Source organism: Echinops telfairi, unplaced genomic scaffold (assembly GCF_000313985.2).
Source record: "Echinops telfairi isolate 266 unplaced genomic scaffold, ASM31398v2 ScPeMD7_7409;HRSCAF=8447, whole genome shotgun sequence".
In the NCBI taxonomy this organism is placed as follows: Eukaryota; Metazoa; Chordata; class Mammalia; order Afrosoricida; family Tenrecidae; genus Echinops; species Echinops telfairi.
Genome location: NW_022111309.1, coordinates 15,554,714 through 15,575,106, shown reverse-complemented (window position 1 = coordinate 15,575,106; position 20,393 = coordinate 15,554,714). Strand labels below are relative to the sequence as shown.

Genomic DNA, 20,393 nt, shown 5'->3' with positions numbered 1-20,393 from the left:
CTTGAGTTGAAACATTGAAAGATTCTCTGGGCGAAATATTGGCCATGCAAGAAGCATCAAAAAAAGATGGGAAGAGCACATAGTATACTCTATCAAAAGAACTAGTTGACATACAACCGTTTTAGGAGGTAGCATGTGAATAAGAACCAGTGGTCCTGAAGGAAGGAGTCCATTCTATACTGAAAGCATTAGCCAAAAACAAGGCTCCAGGAATTGATGGAATACCAATTGAAATGTTCCAACAAGCTGTTGAGGTACTGGAAGCACTCACCCATCTCTGCCTGGAAAATTAAAGGACAAATACTCGGCCAACTGCCTGAAAGAGATCCAGATTTGTGCCCATTCCGAAGAAGGTGATGCAGCAGAATGGTCAAAGTATAGGACAATATCACTGATATCACATGCAAGTAAAATTTGGCTAATGATCATCCAATAACGGTTGCAGCAGTACATTGACAGAATGCTGTCAGAGGGTCAGGCTGGATTCAAAAGAGGATGTTGAACAAGGGATACATTGCTGACGTCACATGGATCTTGGCTGAAAGGAGAGAATGCTAGAAACACAATAAAGTTGAGTTTTATTGACTATGCCAGGGCATTCTTCTGTGTGGATCATAAACTATGGACAGCCTTGAGAAGAATGGGAATTCCAGAACACTTGGTTGTGTTCACGTGGGACCCGTGCATGGATCAAAAGACAGTTGTGCAAATGGAACAAGGGAATACCACATGGTTTAAAATCAGGGAAGGTGTGCATCAGGCCTGGGTCCTCTCACCATATTATTCAATCTGTCTGTGGAGCAAATAGAGAAGCTGGCTTATATGTAGAAGCATGTGGCATCAGGAGTGGAAGAAGGCTTATTAACAACTTTCAATATGCAGATGATACAATCTTCCTTACTGACAATGAAAAAGTGACTTGAAGGTAAAGGACTACAGCCTTCAGTGTGGATTCCAACTCAATATAAAGAAGACCCCAATCTTCACAACTGGACCAGATATAAAGGAGACCCAAATCCTTACAACTGGATGGGTCACATCATCATAAAACAGAGAAAAGGCTGAGGTTGTCAAGGATTTAGTATTGCTTGGATCCACAATCAATGCTCATGCAAACATTAGTGGAGACTTCAAACAATGCATTGCAATGGGTACATCTGCTTCACGGGACCTCTTTAAAGTGTTGAAAAGCAAGGGTCTTGCTTTGAGGACGAAGGTGCCCTTGACCCAAGCCTGGCCTGACCCAAGCTGGATGCTTTAATATGGAAGACTGAGAAAGAATTAATGCATTGGAATTGTGAGGCTGGAAAAGAATACTGAAAGTGCCATGAACTGCCCAAAGGACAAACCAGTCTGTCCTGGAAGAAGTACAGCCAGAATGCTCCTTAGAAGCAAGGATGGAGAGGCCTACTTCGGACACGGCATCAAGTGAGGCCAGTCCCTGGAGAAGGATGTCATGCTTGGCAAAGTGGCGAAGCGATGCAGAAGAGAAAGGTTCTCAAGAGATGGATTGACATAGAGGCTGCAACAATGAACCTGAACATCAGAAGTCGTGCGGATGGCGCAGGACCAGATGGTGTGTGGTCCTGTTGAACACAGGATTGCTATGTGTTGAACCTGACGTAATGGCCCCTAACAGCAGCAGCAGCAGCAGCAGATTGCTGAAAGTAAGCAAGTTATTTAACGTTGTGCCCCGAACGGTCGAATGGGGCCAATAACATCTATCTCATGCATTTGCTGCAAGAGTGAATAGTTAATAAAGATATAACTCCTAGGACAATACATGCTCAATAAATATTCGTTATTATCACTATTATGGGGTCTAAACACAAATGTCTTCCCCAACCCCAAAGTGGACATCCTAAACAAGGCTTATCCTGCGGCAACAGTTGGATGTGACAACATAGGATGGTTCCCTTAATACAGAAGCTCATTGTCTAAGTGACATCATTGTTGGAGTCAGTGAACAGAGGTGGTCCTCCAGGCTGAGGCCGGCTCCGCTCCGGGTTTCATGTGGTTTCGTAGGTCATTCCAATCATGCATCCCACTGCAGCCTGCTGGAAGGGGAGCCCATGCATGCAGGAATGCATGTGGGGCCTGGCGAATGGGCCTGGCTGCACAAGTTGCTTGCCATATCCCTATATCATGAGTCAGTCACGTGCCTCAACTGCCCATAAGGGAGGTGGCTAGCTGTCCCCTGAAGGAGAAGAGCAGACTGTAAACCACAGTAGGTAGCCTGCAAAAGTGGCAGAAAACTTCTTGGTCTTTTGAAATCACGTCCCATTGCCTAACCTGCCACATCTGGCGATTTATCAGGAAGTATAATGTAAAACATTCTTGCTTTTGTTGACTGTTCTCATACTAAGCATGGAGATGGTTCTCCTGGAAGGCCTTTTAAAATCTTCTGCTTGCAAACTCTTGGTGTGGCATGATTCATTTAGCCAAGAAATGGAGGAGCTGGTCAGGGGCCATCTCAGGGCTTTGGTTCTTCTATGAGGAAGGCCAACCCACAGGTAGCAAGTGAACACATCCTAGGAGCTAGGTGAGGAGAAGGGGGAATGTTCCAAATTCCAGGGAGTCTAAGTTATGACTGGTTAATTCTCCGATTGGTAAGAAAATAGTGACAACTTGGAGGAAAACAAGAAGGAATATAAACTAGATGAGCTTTGTTTCCAAATACACAGCTGGGAAGGGATGGATCTAGAAATGCCCCCAAAGTTTTACTAGAGCAGCTTAGTATTGTCTAGAACAAACTTGGGTCCTTGATTTAAGACTCAGTTTCTCAGGTACAAGAGGGTCTAGGGATGGGGTTTAGGAATTCTACCAATCCCCTGGCATTGTGTGAACCGTGCTTGTTTGGGTTTTGGGTTTTTGAAGGCCCACTGATGTCCCCGGATGTGCTGTGAGTCCCAGAACAAGACAGGAACCCAGAGATGGTAGCCACCGGAGCCCTGGCCATAGTTATATCAAGGTGGATTGAAGGTTGATCAGATCCTCCAAGACTCCTCCTGGGATACTTTGACCAACAAGACTATTGATTAATTACTGACTCATTTGAGTCTGGGATTCCTCAGAGGCTTGGGTTTCCCCTCCTTACCAGGAGGGGCCTATTAGTAAAAGCTGACTGGCAGCATGTTGAAGAGACCTTATGTTCTGTGAAATAACTTTGCACTCACTTTGAAGCTCGTGATGGCAACAACATAAACCACCAGCTTTCGTAACAGTGAAGTGCCACCATGCGTGCGGTTCATGGTTGAGGTATGGGAGGCCCAGGGGCTCGTCCCCATCTTTCTCTCCAATGTCTGTGCTTTGAGCCGTGTGAGATGGAGGAGTCAGGTAGCTAGAGATTATCATTTATACTTGACTACTGATAGCACTGTGGGAGATGGTGGTCTTCTAGTGAGGCAACAATAGACTTCCTTAAAGGGAATCCCCTCGTTAGACTTCCTGGCCCAGTTGCAGTAACTTGCGAGTGGCGCAGGTTTTAGCTTCAGGATTCAATTCTGCTCCCTTCCAGTGGACAGATACCCATCAGAAAGGGAAAGGGGCTGCGGCCACCCATCCAGTTTCAGCAATCAGGCAACTTATTCGAAGGGTCTGGCTGTGGGCCCGAGAGCTGCCTGGAGTTCTGTTCCACTTGGCATTCCTCCACTGGGGAACCTGAAACTGTGCAAAGAGGTAGAAGCCCTTCAAACTCCAGTCGTGAACCCCTTAGCTAGTGGCTGTGGAACCTCCTCACCCTCTTGATTCCTTCCTCCGAGGTCAAGAGTAGAAAGAACTCATGCGTTGTTAATCTTTGTTTTCAGCAGAAGTGAAACTTAAGGACTTATTGCCCTATATGGTGAGGGCTTAGGTAGACTTAACCCTGTCTGCCCGGTCACTAGGTTTTTCGGACTAGACCCAGGCACCAGGGAAGAAGAAATGGTGCCAAGCAATGAGAGGTCTTACACAGACTGTCCCCTGGCCAGAACCCAGACACTGGACCTCATTGTCCTTTTGTTATTTGTGAAATATCTTCATTTATATTATGGGGAATAATAGGGAAAGTTTTCATTCCAATGATATTTTTATTCCATTCCATTTGTGATGTTTTTCCCCTATTATTTTTAAAATAAATTTTACTCTGGGGTAATTTTTAATTTACAAAAATTTTCAAAACCAGGACAGAGTTCCCATGTACCCTAGACGTGGTTCTCTGATGTTGTCATCATCATAACCACGATCTCCCAAAACAAAACAAACACACAATAACCTCTCACCCACTGAGTTCATTCTGACTCAGAGTGACCCTATCGGACCAGGTAGAACTGCCCCCATGTGTTTCTGAGACCGTAACTCTTCATGGGAGTAGAAAGCCTCATCTTTTCCCCTCCAAGTCGCTGGTGGTTTCTAACTGCTGACTTTGTGTTTAGCAGCCTAGCTTATAACTCACTACACCTCCAGGACTCCTAACATAACCACAATAACGTAGGTCAAGACTCAAAAATGAACATTGGTACAGATTATTAACTGAATCAAAGGCTGGACTTGGATTATCTGTTTTCCCAGTAGTGTCCTAGGCGCTATCAAACAGAGTCCGACTCATGGTGGCCCCTGTCTGTGGAACAGAACTGCTCCCTGAGGGTTTCTACTCTGTGCTCTTCGTGGGGGCAGAGCACCAGGCCCTCCTCCCATGGAGCTGCTGGGTCGTGGGTCACATCGCCACCCTTCCAGTGAGTGGCTGAATGACTAGCCTTGTGGTCACCCGGCTGCCTGTACACTCAATTTGCTGTTGGGGCCATTGTAACTGCTAGTGTGCCAACTGGAACTTCCCCCAGTGTCTTCTGGGTGTGGATGTGAGAGCAGTTCGTGAAGTCCTTCCCCATGGAGAGGCTTGGAGAATGCTAGCAGCCATGGGCTGACCTGCGATGCCACTGGGGCTCCTAACCTTGAACTCCCAATGCACTGCCATCATTTCAATGCCAGTTCATAGTGACTCTGTAGGACAGGATAGAACTGCGCCTGTGTGTTTCGGAGACTGTAACTCTTGATGGGAGTGGAAAGCCTCATCATTCTCACTCAGAGTCGCTGCTGGTTTCAAACTGCTGACCTTCCGGTTAGCAGCCCAATGTGTTACCCACTACACCAGCAGGGAGCAGAGTCTCTGGGTGGTACTCACTGTTAACACGCTTGGTTGCTAACCCAAAGGTTGGACGTTTCAATTCATCCAGAGGTGCCTTGGAAGAAAGGCCTGGTGACCCATTACTAAAAGATCAGCTATTGAAAACCCTGTCGAGCACAGTCTGTGGAATACACATAGAGTCACACACAGTCACCATGAGATGGAACTGACTAGATGACAACTGCTTGCTGATGTTTAAGGGCAGTGGGGTGGCTCTGGTTGAAGCAAGGGGAAGGGGAATCCTCCTTGACCCCCTTTGCCAGGTCTGGGCACACTTTCATGAGACCTTAGGGCTCCACCATTTGCCATCTCCTGGGAAGGGAGTTGTGGTTGTTGTTGTTAGGTACCACCGAGCTGGTTCCAACCCAGAGTAACCCTGTGCACGACAGAATGAAACACCACTGCCCAGGCCTGTGCCATGCTCAACCTTGTTCCTATGCTTGAATCTACGGCTGTATCCACGATGTCACTCCATCTTATTGAAGGTTTTCCTCTAACGGTACCCCTCTACTTTACTAAGCCTGATGTCCTTCTCTTGACAACATGCAGGGAGTAGGTGGGCTATAAGAAGTGCTCCTCCATCACCAAAGCTCAGAGGAACCCTATTTTCTAAGAAATTCAGAACTCCAGATTCTTACAACTGATTGGCCATCTCCTACTGCACGTGGATAGACATGCTGGAGTTAATTTTCTCTCGTGTAGCTTCAGAGAGGAGGCTAGAAGGCTTGGGGTCTCTAGTGAGACTATTTCCCTAAGTTCTCACTCTTTTCTTTGGCCATTGGACAAGGGTTCCCAGTGCTGCTAGGGAGACTCCGCCCCAGCCTAGACATCAGAGCCCTCACAGCCTGAGCTTCGGTGGGAGGTCTGGGAGCTCCAGCACACGCACCTTGAATGCATTTTTAAAAACAGCTTAAATGCTATCAGCCATTAAGCTGCACAGAGCCACAGAAGGAATGAAAACAGAGGAAGGTGTGTGGGATGGATTTTTGCTAATTTCCTTGATTAAATCCAAAGGATTTGCACAGTAAGTATCAACAAACTATCAAACATTTGGGGATGTAAAAGGGACAAGACTGATCTTTTGGACACTGGTCACATTGGTCAGTTCTGTGTCTTGAGTTTCCAATTAGAAACTTCACTCACATGAAGGAGCGTGGACAAAGTGGAGACCCAGAACCCACGGGTAAGATAGTTGGACAGTCCCTCACAGAAGGGTCGCGTGGAAGGGATGATAAATCCAGGGAGGCTTCTATCTCATTGTAGGGGCAGGCCATGCAAATAGTAGTGGGTTCTGTGCCTTCATGGAAGCTCAGTGTTGAGAGTCTGGAGTTATTAAACGTTCAGTCCTGCATTCACTTGGGTGTTGCGTTTCAGTCAGTGCTCCGGAGTCTGGCTCGTACAGTTGGATGGGTGTTCTTGTGATGGTTGTTAGCTCCCATTGGGTCAGCCCTTGATTTTTGGCAACTCTGTGCGTGAAGGAGCCCAACGTTGCCCAGTCCGATCTCATCCCACTGATCCAATAGGAGTTGGACTATTGTGACCGACATTTCAATAGTAGGCTTCTCTTCCTAGTCAATATTAGTCTGGAAACCCCTGTGAAGATCGTTAACATTATAGCAACACTTAACCTGCCATTGACAGATAAGTGGTGGCTTTGCATTGGCCAGGAAGTGAATCCAAGTTTTTTGCGTTGAAGGCAAAAATTTGACCACTGAACCACCAATGCCTCATAAGCTTGGATACGATGGATGGTCTTCAAACCAGCCCTCCAGTTTTCTGTTTCAGAAGTGAAATGTCTCTTTACATAAACCCAAACCCTCAACCACTGCCATCCAGTTCATTCCTCCAGCTCACGGAGACCATGGCTGCAAACCTTGATGGTAGCAGATAGCTTCTCTTCCCTGAGGAGTGGCTAGTGGGTGTGAACTACCGATCTTTTTGTTAGCAGCCCAATGCTTAGCCAATAGTGCCCAATTGGATCTAAGAGATCCCTAGATTCCACAGATAAACACATAGCTGGTCTGGCTGAAGGGAGAGCGTAAGGGCCCCTGGACATTTTCTGTCCCCTCCTGTCCCAGTCATGAAACTCTCCCAGTGCTTGTTGAAGGGCCTCTGTGCCCCATGGGCTGCATGCCAGGACCCCTTCAGTAGGCTCTGAGTTGAGATCGGGGGTGGCTGCTCTGGCTATACATAACTAACAGTGACAAGGAGGACCGTAGTAGTCGCTGCAAGGAACCGATGAGTGAATCATGCTTATTTCAAATGACATGTAGCACAATTTTACACAAATAATACCTGGACATATAATTTTCCTAAACTGTACAACTCATTTGATTAGTTTTCCATGCACGTTATAAGCCTATGTGCTTGTGAGTTACTTATCTGAGCACATTATATGCAAAACATGGTGTTTTCTTGCCTCTCTAATATTCATCAGTTGATCAGGTAAGCCCTTGGGCACAAGCCAGCCAAAGGAGAACCCCCCACTTTACATCTGTATGAGACGGCAGGCTTTTATACCAACCTGTGCAAGACCCTCGGTGCTGTGCCTAGAGAGGAAGGGGGCCTCTCGAGACATTCCGGAGACTTCAGGGATCCGGGATCACTAGCATCTGTTTCATTGCTGAAGAAACAGACCCTTTGGGAGCACTGGGATGTGTTCAATACCTTGGGATTCTCGCGACAGCATTTCTCAGCAGTGAGTCCATGTATTCAGCCTTATGCTGAGTGGCCCAGTTTGCACATTGGCTAACACTTATCCATGTTGATATTTTCCTTCCCCTTGTACCCAAATCCCTAGCCACTAGCATGGCACATACTCAAGCGCAGGATTCCATTCCATTCCCACCCCTGGCAGAATTTACAGTGGCAGCTTTTCCATAAGCCAAGGGAAGCAAATGTACCTGAGGGTCACGCATTTCACAATACGGCAACATCCCATCTAGCTAGAGGATGAGGGGACTGTGGGTTGAATTTCAGAGAACATTCTGATGTGAAGGGTTAGAATAAGCAAAGGACCAGAGGTAGGCAGATCAGGAACTTGCATGCCACTCAATTGGCATGGAGGGGAGGGAGGCATGGGGGGGACTTCCTGTTTACAAAGGAAGTATAGGTGAAGCTAGGCAAGCCCTTGAAAGGTCAAATGCTCTGGGATGGGAAACTGATGGGTAGTTATGGAAAGTTGTCATCTATGGAGATATAGATATGGTTGTAAGTGAGGACGTGGCACCTGGCAGTGACATGTAGCATAGGCAGCTGGGAGCAGACACCATTGAGTCAGGACATGGCAGCAGTGGTCCAAGGCCTTATGCCACCATGGCGTATGGAAGAGAAGCCAGTGGGTCAGGGAGGCCCAGTAAGGTAAACTGAAGGGCAGGTCTGGGGACTTAGTGGTGCTTGCTGAGTTTGTTAGTTTCTGGGGTGGTTTACCTCTGTTCTTGCTTCTCACACTGTAAGAATTCAGGTGGCCGAGGCACTTCTGTAAACCCAAGTAACTTTTATGAGGGAAAGGGAAGCTTCAGGCATTACAGTCTCAGACAGTACACACTATCCCTGCAAAGTGTGCAAGGCCACATGGCGGGCAGCATGGGAAGGTTCGCGATGGGAAATGGCCGTTTCAGAGGAGCACGGAAAACCACTTGGATGGAATACCAGAACAGGAGTGTAGAACCACACTTGCTGAACCAGGAGCAGGAAATCCCCAGAGGCCAAGGCAGAATGCAGGTCCCAGAGGGCCCACAGGCACCTACTGCTGCCCACGCTTGGGAGAGAGTCCTACCCTCTGCTTGCAGAGTGCACCCAAACAAGAGAAGCGTGCCTACACGTGCAGCCTGCCTTTATCCCCTCCTATCCCCGCTGGCTGGGGAGGCGTGGTTGAGGATATTGGCTAATCTTATTGACTGAGTCCAGGTATACCTGTGTAATGTCATGTCACTGGTGCAGAGGTGCCTTGGGTCTGAGTATGCTCAGTTCTGGATTTTCCCATAGGTGTCTAATTAATGTGCCTGATTTCTTTCCAGCCCCTTTGTTGTGGCATGGACAGTTAATTTCCAATTAGTGTAGGCATTCGCTGGAGAAAACTCCTTTTATCCCTAGTCTAACTTACCTTTCTTTTGGAGTTGTAACCTTGAAAAAGGATAGCAGTGACCTTGAGGGTCAGGGTGGATTTTTTAAAATGCATCTTTTAGGTCCCTCAGTCCCTGCTGAATCCCTAGAGCGTTAGAAGCAGATGAGCAAATGCCAGCTAATTCCATTTTAAAGAAACAGAAAGCTGAAAGGAGCCTTAAATGTCATCTCATTCACCTCTGTGGCCCCAGGCAGAATGGCATCAAGACCAGCCCAGACAGATGGCTTGCTGGCTCTATTCCTGAGCACCTTCTGGGATGCCCAGGGTTCCCCTCTTCATAACTGTGGCAAAGGGACTCTATTATCAATGGAAGATATATCGCTGCCTTATGAAGTCCTACTGGCGTTTAGCAGTGGGAAGTCCTTTGCTTACGGGCAGTCTATTAGATCCTCATCACAGAGTGGGCTTCAAGGAAAAGTCACAGGAGTCTATTAAGGTAAGGTGACCAGATTTAAAGCGGGACACCATTGACAGGGGCGGGGGGACAAGGTTCTTGATTAAAAATTTGGTCTATATGGACCAAATAGACTGTTCCCTAGTTCGTCGTGCATTCTTTCCAAAAATTGGGAGTTTTTGAAAACACCAAAAATCAGGACTGTCCCTCCAAAAGCGGGACATCTGGTCACCTTATATTAAGGGCAGACATAGTCGAGCTTAGGAAGATGTCCACAGAATGAAAATGACCATTCCACTGGACAATGAGGAAGAAAATGTGTATATGCGCACGCACGCATGCACACACACACACATACACACACCTAAGCTTTTACTAAAAGCAGGAACTTAACAGAGATAGGTGGGTAACACAAGTGAAATTGCATGATTGGTCCAAGATCCATAATTCCAGGTGTACATGCAGAGTTTATTACAGGATGGCTACAGGACCGTGGCAGGCCAGGGTTTGGGGATAACCTGACATTTGCCTCCTTGATCTTGTCTGTTTCTGGGGGTCCATTGTAAAGAACTATCGATAATGCTGTGCATCAAGAGCCCCCAGGACAAGCTATGGCAGTGTGTGTTTGATTAGAGTGGAAAGACCCTGTGGGGGCTGATTGTAAAATCCTGCCCCTCTCAGCCACAGAGAAAAGGGATGTTTTCTTTAGGGCATCACCGGTTAGGTCAGCAGCCAGGTTTGATCAAGGGGTGGTGGTTAGAAAAGGTCCCTTGACAATTCAGCCTGGATTCTAGGTACATATAAAAATGCTACAGTGGGGCTATGGCTCCACTTTCAGATGGCTCTTTTTCCACCCCCCTGCCTTATAGTAGCGAGAGCTGCTGCCAAGCACATCTACTTCATCCTGTAGCCTTAGTGAAGATGTGTATGTTCACATTATAATACAGACATCAATTCACTCAGGTGAACACTGAGAAGCTCAGGGCCACCCAGATGGGTCTGTGCTGTCCACAGATCCGTGGCGAGGTGATTATCATTTGATCCATTGCTTGAAATAAAAGGTATCTCCCACCTTAACAATAATCATACACGTTGACCTCTTTTGGAGAGCCATTTTCAGGGGTCTGGTCTTCACCTCCCTAGAATTTGAAATGCACTTGTTTGACTTTGTCCCTGGGGAGAGTGCAGGCCGGGATGGACACTGGGCTTGTGGTCAAGTAAGTATCTCTGCGGAGAGAGATTGGAAAAAAGACCGGAAAGATGATGGCGGAATCCTGCAGCACGTCTGCGTTGAAGCCCGTCCTCAGCAAGGTGAGGAGAGGGCAGTACCAATCGGTGTTCACATATTGGTGTGGGCCTCCTCTTTCTATTCCTGGAGGAAGTGACGATGGCAGTGCCGTTAGCACCTGACAGTGGGATATATCACAATGGGATCTGTTTGGGCTCCTCAAGTGTAAAAGGCCCTTCCTGCACCCGCCTGTGAGAGGCAAACTGAATATAGAACATATAAAGATACATAAATTTCCATACAAATATCTGCTTTACCAGCTGTAATTAAGATATTTGCATGTAAAGAGAACATTGTGTTCCATCGACTCCCCCTGGTAGGGAATTGTATTTCTCTCATAATCCTCAAAGCTGCAGCCTTTCCGGTGTCCTAGTGGCTAAGCTGGAGGAGGAGGAGAAGCAGAAGACTGGGTCCACACAGTCTCCGGGGACTGAGAACAAACGCTGTCGGCCCCTCCCCTGAATCCTAGTCCCACGGGAATAGTTCCAGGTGTGCAGGGGAGCAGACAGGAGAAGGTCCGAGAGAAGGTGAGCAGGGCTGACGCTGTCTGAACCCAGCATATGGCTTCTGCTCCCAGGCTTCGCATTACTAGCTGAGTAACCTCTGGACACTTTGATTAACTTCTCTCAGCCCTGGATTCCTCATCTGAAAAAAAACGAGAACAAATTCTTCTCTGTGCACATTACAGGAGGTAATGTATGCAAATTACCTGGTACCCATTAGGCATGCAATAGATGGGTATTATTAGTCAATGTGAGTGAATAAAGTAGAAATTATATATAAGGCACTTTATCTACTTTCAAGTAACAAACTAAGGTCTTTCCTGTGATGAGACCGGGGAGGCTGTCTGTCCCCATAAAGAATTGTGGCCTCAGAAACCAACCCTAAGGCGTGTCCAACAGGGCCACTGGAAGTCAGAAGGAATGCCAGGGCTTATGGACTTTGTTGTGCTTTGTTTTGTTGAAACAAATTGCCTAAGCAAACAAGCCAAAGCTCACCGGCATCACAGCCACCCCAGAGGACAGTGTTATGCTGCCCTGGTGGGTTTTTGAGGTGTTAACTCATGACGGGAGCAGAGAACCTCATCTTGCTGTCACGGAGAGGCTACTGATTTCAAACTGCTGACCTATCAGTTAGCAGCCTAACTAGTACTCCCCCACCACCACCACCAGGCCTCCTCAAATAAGGTTCCTCACCCCAAAACCAAACCCAAGACATTGCCGCTGAGTGGATCCCAACTTCATAGTGGTCCCATAGGAAACCTGCCCCTTGGGGTTTTCAGGGATGTCAGTCTTGATGGGAGCAGGGGACCTTAACCTTCTCCTCTGGAGGACCTGGTCTTTCAAACTGTTGACCTTGCAATTAACAACCTAATTTCTAACCTCCTCTGCCACCAGGGCTCCCTACCAGTTGCCTAGAGAGCATAAATGGGCTGGGCTGGGCTGGGCTGTTATCACAAGTTGGCGGTTCAAGATCACCTCACAGTGAGATAGAAGACAGACTTGGCAGTCCACTTCCGTGAAGCTCCAGCTCCACAGAACAATCCCACTCTGTAGGGCACGGGTCTCTATGAGTCAGGAGCAACCTGGCAGCAACGGGTCTTGGTTTTGTCATTTAGCAAGAACTCAGATTTCTGTCTCTTATGACTGACGATAGATTGCTAACCTAAAAGTTGGTGGTTCATACCTGCCTAAAGGCTCTGCCCTGTTGGGAAGATGATTATTTCCAAGAAAACCCTAGGGTTCAGTTCTCCTTGGTGACAAGTGTTGACCTTGATGGCCATGACTTTGGTGGGTTTTGTTTTGTTTGGGGGAACAAAAGCTAAGTTTGGGCCATTGTAGACCCTGCATTCCTTGGTCTTCAGAATGGGAGCGCGGGTCTCCAGGCCCCTCTGACGGCATTCTTCAGCGACATGCGACCTGGAGGTAGAGACAGGCCTGGTGTCAGTTCAGCACTCTCTCCTTTCTCTTTCTTTAATGAGCACCTTGTTCACGACTGCCTGTTCTTATGCACAGCATGGCATAGCACATGTGCAGGTGCTTTGTCAACTGTTGGCTTGGGCTTTCTCACGACCATGACTTCCGTGAACACCTGTGCTTAGGAAATGATTATATGTCCTCTACAATGAGGGAACCGAGATCCCTAAGTAGATTGGCAGTGGGTGGTCAGCATGCTATTTCTCTCACGCTGCCGGTCACCCTGATAACTTAGCTAGCTTCCTTCCAAACCGAGTCATCCTCTGCAGCTTGCATGGTCATTTGTTACCCAGTGTGCCAGCCCCCAATTCCTCGACCTTTCTCTCTCTCTTTTCCCATGCCTTTGGATCATTGAAGTCCTTGTCAGCCCTGTACCACTTTGCAGAATAAGTTCCCCGAAGTCTATCTGGAAGCGCATCCCATTTTAGCACAGTGAGTTTCACATAGAAAGTGCTGAATAAAACAATGACTTAATTAAAAAAACATCTCGTACCAGAATGGATATTTGTAATGAATAATGCCCCCACTGGCCTTTGCAATCTTAAGTGCTCTTCGTGTGTCCTCTCTTGCTGACAAAAATAGTCTGTACAGTTCAGGGTGGACACATCTGGGAGATACAGTGGCATCAGCTGAGGAAAAGCCAGTGGGCCTGGAGTCCTACCAATGACCCAAACATCTACTCGTTGTGAAGAGGCCTGAGATAATAATGTCTCACAATAATTAACACACATGAAATACCAGAGGAGCACATTTCTAATGCACACAGTGGGCTGGATTAGCTAAAAGCTCTGGTGGCGTAGTGGATAGCATACTGTGCTGCTAACAGAAAGGTCCAGAGTTCTAACTTAGCAGCTGCTCTGCAGAAGAGAGAGGAGGCAGTCTGCTCCCGTAAAGATTTACAGCTTTGGAAACCCAAAGAGGCAGCTCTACTCTGCTCTACAGAGTCTCTGTGAGTCCGACGTCACCGGAAATCAGTGTGTAGGTTGGTTAGGATCAAAGCATCCACTGCCGGAGAGTGAGCCTATATGGGAAACCTGACCATAGTGAGAAGGCTGCTGAAAGAGGAAGAAGTCAGGAGAATCCAATGAGGAATGGTGTTCTAGATGGAACTGTGTCTGCCAAAGATAGGTGTTGTCACTCCTAAACCCTATGCCTGTATAAACCCGTTGAGAAGTGGGTTGTCCTCTGTATGTTAATGAGGCAGGATTCCTGTGGGGTGTGTTTTGAGTCAATCTCTTTGAGATCTGTAAGACATTAAACACAAAAAAGAATCCAAGGGGAAGAGAGATACTGTGCCACAGGAAAATTGCCCGAGAACAGAATTCCACAGGATAAAAAGACTTTTTCCTAGAGAGGACAAAGAGAGAAGGCCCTTATCTGGAGCAGGCACCCTGAATTCGGACTCCTAGCTCCCAGACTGTGAGAAAATGAATTTCTGTTCCTGTTATAACCACCTATTTTTGGTATTTCTGTTACAGCAATTCCAGATAAGTCAGACAGATAGGCAAGTGAGAGTGATCTATTCATCTCATTACAGAGATTTCTGACTTGCCAACTGGATCCGAAATAGTCTTTTGCCGACACCCTCCCTTTTCCCCTACCCTAAGCCAAGAGGGGATAACTGCCATCCTGCTGTGTGGCCATCCTTCTTCCCAGGGCTCAAGGACCAGCCAGTGCCCTTGCTGAGAGCAGGTTCTTTCTTCATATGATACAATTGACCCGTGATGGCCCGAGGGCCACTTGGACTTTTTTCAGACAAATTTATGACAAGTATGTGTATGTTCTCATATCTTTAATGCTTATCTTAAAGACATCAACCTTATTTTCTTTAGTTTCAAATGCTTGCATGTCACCTTTGTGTGGTCCCTGATGCTTTCTATGTCTTTGAATCGCCTTCATTTCCTCCTTTGCTATCTGTAAATATAAGCACCACAAACCAGATAGTATGTAAGTTAGGGAAGACTAGTAGGTTTTATCTTAGGTTCCAGTTCTAAGTGACTGTCAGAAATGTCCTCCAGTAGAGTGCAGAGGTGGAGAATTTGAGCTGCATCTAGGCTAAGGTGCAATTGTGTGATGATCAGTTAGTGATGTCGCCTGTGAGTACAGGAAGGGAGATTGGTGCTACCTATATCATGCAGCTTGTAATCCTGATATATGCCATCTAAAGCTATGTTTTCCATTCAAAGACCCTTCTGGAAGCTGTTGGAATGCTCTAGCAAAGTGAGATGATTTATGAACAGAATTTGTTAACAAGATAGTTTTTTCCCCCTTGGAGTTAGGTAGAGATAAGAGTTAGAAATATGAACTTATTTTCTGGAAACATGAGCCATTTCTAGAATTCTCCCCCCATTCCCGCATCCCCACCCCCCCAAAAAAAAGAATTTTATAGCATGACTAAGATCTGGCCGTCACAGTAAGGAAGGAGATCTTAATTCCAGGAGGTTGGGTTATAGAGTAGTAATAAAGCAGTCAGCAGCACGGTGATTGGAGTCAAGTGTGGTCCCAAGAACGTAGCAAAGCTTCGGTGAAACCGAGGGGAGAGGAAGGGATGCTGGAAGCAGGACAACTGGTCAGAGATGAAGCTTGCTGCCTGAGACCTCAACCTGTGTTTCAGTAAGTGGTTGTGAAAAAATGTTTATGGTGAAAATGCGCTTTCAAGCACATCCATTGACACGTGTGTTTCCAGTGGTCGGGGATTTCCACACACAGTGTGCATGCCTTATTGAACCAACCACACATTCCTCATGCCTAACAGCACATCTGGTGTGTAGTAGACATTCCATAAATGTGCCTCACGTGGGAAAGAGATGGCGTCCTTATTGGTGAACGGTTGATTGGAGATGATCGTCTAGGGCATTGGATTTAGGGATGATCCGCAGTCACACTGTCAGGTTTCAGTTCAAAGGCTCGCAGGGATTGTGCGCCATCCTTGCTGTCTGGTACATAGACTGTATCACCTCTTTGTAGCCACAGTGGTAGCAAGGATAGAAAACTCTGCATATGTTTCACACTCTAGGGGGGCCAAGAAGCATAGTGCCAGAGGCCATGCACATACCCTTATTATCTGAAGCAGCCTGGTAGCGTAGTCGTTGCCAGTTATGCTTGCTAACTGCCAAGGCAGCAGTTCAAAAACACGAACCGCTCTGTGGAAGAAAGATGGGCTTCTCTTCTCCCACAAAGAGCTGCAGTCTCAGGAACTCACAAGAGCAGTTCTGCCTTGCCCTGTGGGTTCACTCGGAGTCGGCAGCGACTCCTTGGCAGGGAGCTGGTTCGGTTGTTGTTGCTGTTGATGTCTGAAAGCAGACGGTCTGCCTGTTTGTAAGAGAGTTGCCGCTCTACCCCCTGCGGTTTTTCAGAAAGTCCAGGGAGCCACAGTTTAGAATATTAGAGAGGTGTGTGCTTTGGATTTAAGATTACAGTAGATAGCCTCAAAGTCTTACTGTTTTCCAGTTCTGAAATTCTCGGGGTTAACTCTGTGATAGAGAGGATTTGGATAAGGGCAAAGTACATAGTAATTCAAGGCACCATTGTGCGTGTACAAGGAACCATGTCAAGCATATATTTCTATACCATGAAAGAGTATTTATGAGAGAGCTCCAAAAAATTCGTGGAAATTTCCCATTCTGTTTCAGTTCTCCTTTCACAGGTAATCTATCTGTCTACTTGGTTGGTAAGAAATATCAGACCACATTTACCTTCCTTGAATATAGCTATCAGTTCACAGGTCTGCCTTCTTTGTCAACAAGGAGCTCCTGTATCCCAAGATGAATCTCTTCCCTCACACTTCATCATCTGTCATCTCCTGACCTGCCAGCCAGCGAACTCGCTCTAAGACCGTGTGTGCCCACGTCACCCCCTTACAGTCCCTCTCCCTCGTTGTACTCTGAAAACTCAGTCTCTTCCTCCTTAAAGAAAAATCTTCAGTTGACCTTTCTGCCTCTTCCAGCTTCCTTTTCTCTCCTTGGCTTTGAAAATAGGTCGTTTTCTTCATTTTTAGACTTCTGCTCTTACCACTTCATTGATCATGTTCTTTTGGGGTCACTAATTACCTCATCATAGCCAAATTCAAATGCCTTTCCTCCAATGTAATCCATTTTTAGATCACCTATCGAAGGGCACTATTAATAACTGCCATGTTCCTCCCCCACTGCCCACTGATTGCTTCATGTTCTTGTTCACTGTCTTAGCAACATGTGGCTTCCCACTTTCTTCTCTCTTCAGCCGTTCTTTACCTCATTCATTGATTTTCCTTCTTCCTCTCACTCACAGTTCTGGTGCCGCTGTTCTAGACATCTACTTAGAAGCCCTCACACTCATTGATAACTCCATTTTGCTTGTTTGCTGAAGCTGTTTCCATTTCCATTTTCAGCTTCTACCTCTTCTCCCTTTGATTGTTTAATCTGTAAGCCTGCCCTGAGCTGGTTGGCAGTGGAAATTGGCATGTTGGAAATAAAACATAACCATCCCTCTCACACTCACCTGCTTCTCCAAGAGTGTTCCCCAGCAGTCCGTTAGGGAGGCCCCCCCAAATAGAGTCTTTATGGGAGCTGCCATCTCCCCTGTCACTTACCTCCCCGTGTGACTATCTTTGTCTCACCCTGCCATCTTCGTCACCTACACCTGATGCCTCACCAGGTCTGGCGATGGCTTTCTTGACAGCACCCCACTTTCCCAGGCTCGTGGGCATGCCCGCCACCTGGATCCAGGGAGTCACCTGAAGCTGCTATACTGACTCACAACATTGCAGCTCAAAATCACATCAGCCGAACCTCTCCACCTTTCTACCACTGCACTTCTTTGTTTAAGAGCTTTGAGTAAATATTAATTTCTCAAAAGGCCTGCAGGAACTCATCTTCCTGGTCCTTCCTCCAACAATCCCCTTCAGTCCTACCCGAGCCAACCCATTTCTGAATAACACTGATTCATATCCACTTTTGGATGAGACCTTCTTTTTCTAACCCCCACCCCCCCCACCCCATACATCTATCCTTCTTTGCTCATTCTCTCTTTGCTCCTCGCTGCCGCCCTCAGACCTCAGTGATCCCCGCATCCCTGTCTCCCTCGGAGGATCTCCTCAGTGTCGCCATGTTCACACCCATGACTGAGCAGTGCCATGACATGCTTTTCAGGCCTTTGACTCTTGGCCTTCCGCTTCACTGGGAGAGCAGTGGGGGCTGTGGCTCCCACATGTGGTCATAGCTCTGGACCCATGTGGTAGGTGAGAGAGAGATGCCACTGCGGAATTACTGAGAGTCCCCTCCCTCACCGCAGCCCACATGCCACCTTCTCAAGAGGTCTTTGCAGGCAAGTGGTTTCTTTCCTGAGCCATCCTGGGAACTGTGAATGCCCACTCCGCCAACAGCAAGGAGACAGAGCAAGGGGCTCCGGCAGACATCAGAAAGGCCGGGCAGAGCAAGTGTGGCGCTAGGGATTTCTGCTCCAAGCAGTCTGGACAAATATGCCCTCGGAAGCTTGGGTAAATGTGCCGTTTCTTTGGATGAAGGTGTAGAAAGCTCTAGGTAAAGTCTATTTTCTTTCAACGGGTTAAGATGGCTGGAAGGCTCCTCTGTCAAGAGCAGGCCTGAGCCTGTGGAGAAACGCCTGCTGCATCTTGATGTCCCACAAGGAGGCAGCTGGGTGTCCCTTGCAGAGAGTGGAAGCCTGGTGTGTGTCTGCCCCTCGGTGCGGGGTAGCTCTGGGTGGACTCCTGAATGAGGGGTCTGGAGGTCAGTGGCTGTGGCCAGCCGTCCTCATCCGTGCTGTGGGAGAGGTGTGTGAAGGCTGTGGCTAGGAGAGATATAACATTCCGTTAAAAATACACCCGTCCCCTTCTCCCTTCTTTATCCTCCCATGCTTCCTGCCTCTCCCTTCATCCCTTCTCTTCTCTCTCCCCCTGCCCTGCTCTCTCCCCGCATTCACTGTCAGGAAGGGCCGTGCCAGAAGGGCCCATTCAGCGAGGCGTGGCAGCGGCAGAGGCTAGCAGCACCAGCAGCTTCCACAGTGAGTCTGGATTTCTTTGGGGGGCCAAGGGGCTGGGTAGGGTAATCCACACCCAGACTGATGGTTTTCAGGCTTTGGAGAGGGCCTTCCATTGGCCAGGGGGGTTGCTTCCAACCTCTCATTCCCTGCCACCCACCATGGTGGCACCATGGAAGCGTCCTGCCAAAGCCATTGATGTGCTTGGGTTGTCTCATGGGGTGCAGCATGGTGAGGGGGGAGGGGGCCATGATCTGCTGACATTCGGGGCTCCACTGGGAGTGCTGCCGGAGGGCATCTAGCTGCTGGAGGCTCTATGGAGGCCTGTGTGTGTGGTGATGGCTGGAGGCTCTGCATGAACAATGGTTTGGCTGCTTTCTTGCGTTTCAGGAGGGATGGCCTTTGGTTTGGGGCTCCTTCACCTGAGAAGAGATTCCTTTTAAGAACAAGGGATGCTCCATCAACTAAAGGATCTGAGGAACCAGTGGGCTCCCTCACCATTGATCTCACATTGAACTTTGCCTGGAAGGGAAAATATATATATATTCTGAGCACTTATGAGTCATATCCCCGAGTATTTGTGAGAGATGCATAGCCTCCCCATTTTGATTTCTCTACAGTGTCTGGCAAGGAGATGGACATACTGTAGATCTGGTGAAAATTCCATCTGTCGTGCCAAGAGTCAGGCCAAGTTGGAAAGCTTCTTTCCAAAGGGCACCACTCTTGGCTTAGGGGTGGTTCTCTTCTCTTCGGGGAATGGTCTATTTGGAAATCGAACACCAGAGAATTCACCTACCCAGCCGTAAAGTTACAGCTCAGATTAGGAAGCGTCATTCCTGCCCTCCTTCTACAGGTCAGCTGCCGATTGCAAACTGCCCTGTGGGGTTCATTCTGAAATGTGACACTTCCCCTTTCTAACCCTGAAGCTGCAATCTTAAGGACAAGTGCTTGGGGATGCTTTTACCAGTCCAATCAGTGATTTGGTTAAAGAGGTCAATTAAGCATGGCTCCCTAGATTCTTTTAGGTTAATGTTGTGATAGGTATCTCATTGTGACATTCCTACCAATCATAGCCCGGAAGTTCAGGATCTTTCCCTGCTAATTGATGTGTATTATTAGACTATGTAAGAAAGAACATGCCTGCCAGCTCAGTGAAGATTTTGAAAGCAGTGATTTTATATGACACTCATCTATCTCTTCTTATACTTTTAAAATACCATCTAGATTTCCATCAGAACAGGGTCAAATCTTGGTTTGGGAAGCTGATGAGGTTCACTGAAGTATCAAATTGGCCAACTATATTAATTAATCCAACAAAGAGATGTTATTAATCCACTGTGTGTTTTTGATTGTCTTGGACACTTGGGATGTGTCAGACACTTCTGAGAAAAAAAGGGGGAGATGTTAATAATAAACTAGGAACCACAGGTACAGATTGGTGAACTGGGCTTCACAGCCCCGTTATCCATGTT

General features: G+C 47.4%; 1 protein-coding gene across 1 annotated transcript in view; it reads left to right on the top strand.

The window, feature by feature from the left end:
* The window catches only part of LOC101663432 (NT-3 growth factor receptor), an 83,971-nt gene that overhangs the window by 23,480 nt on the left and 40,098 nt on the right, over positions 1-20,393 (top strand). Inside the window, exon 5 of the mRNA XM_045296473.1 lies at positions 18,871-18,945. Coding sequence (XP_045152408.1) covers positions 18,871-18,945 — 75 coding nt within the window. The remainder of the gene's footprint in view (positions 1-18,870; positions 18,946-20,393) is intronic.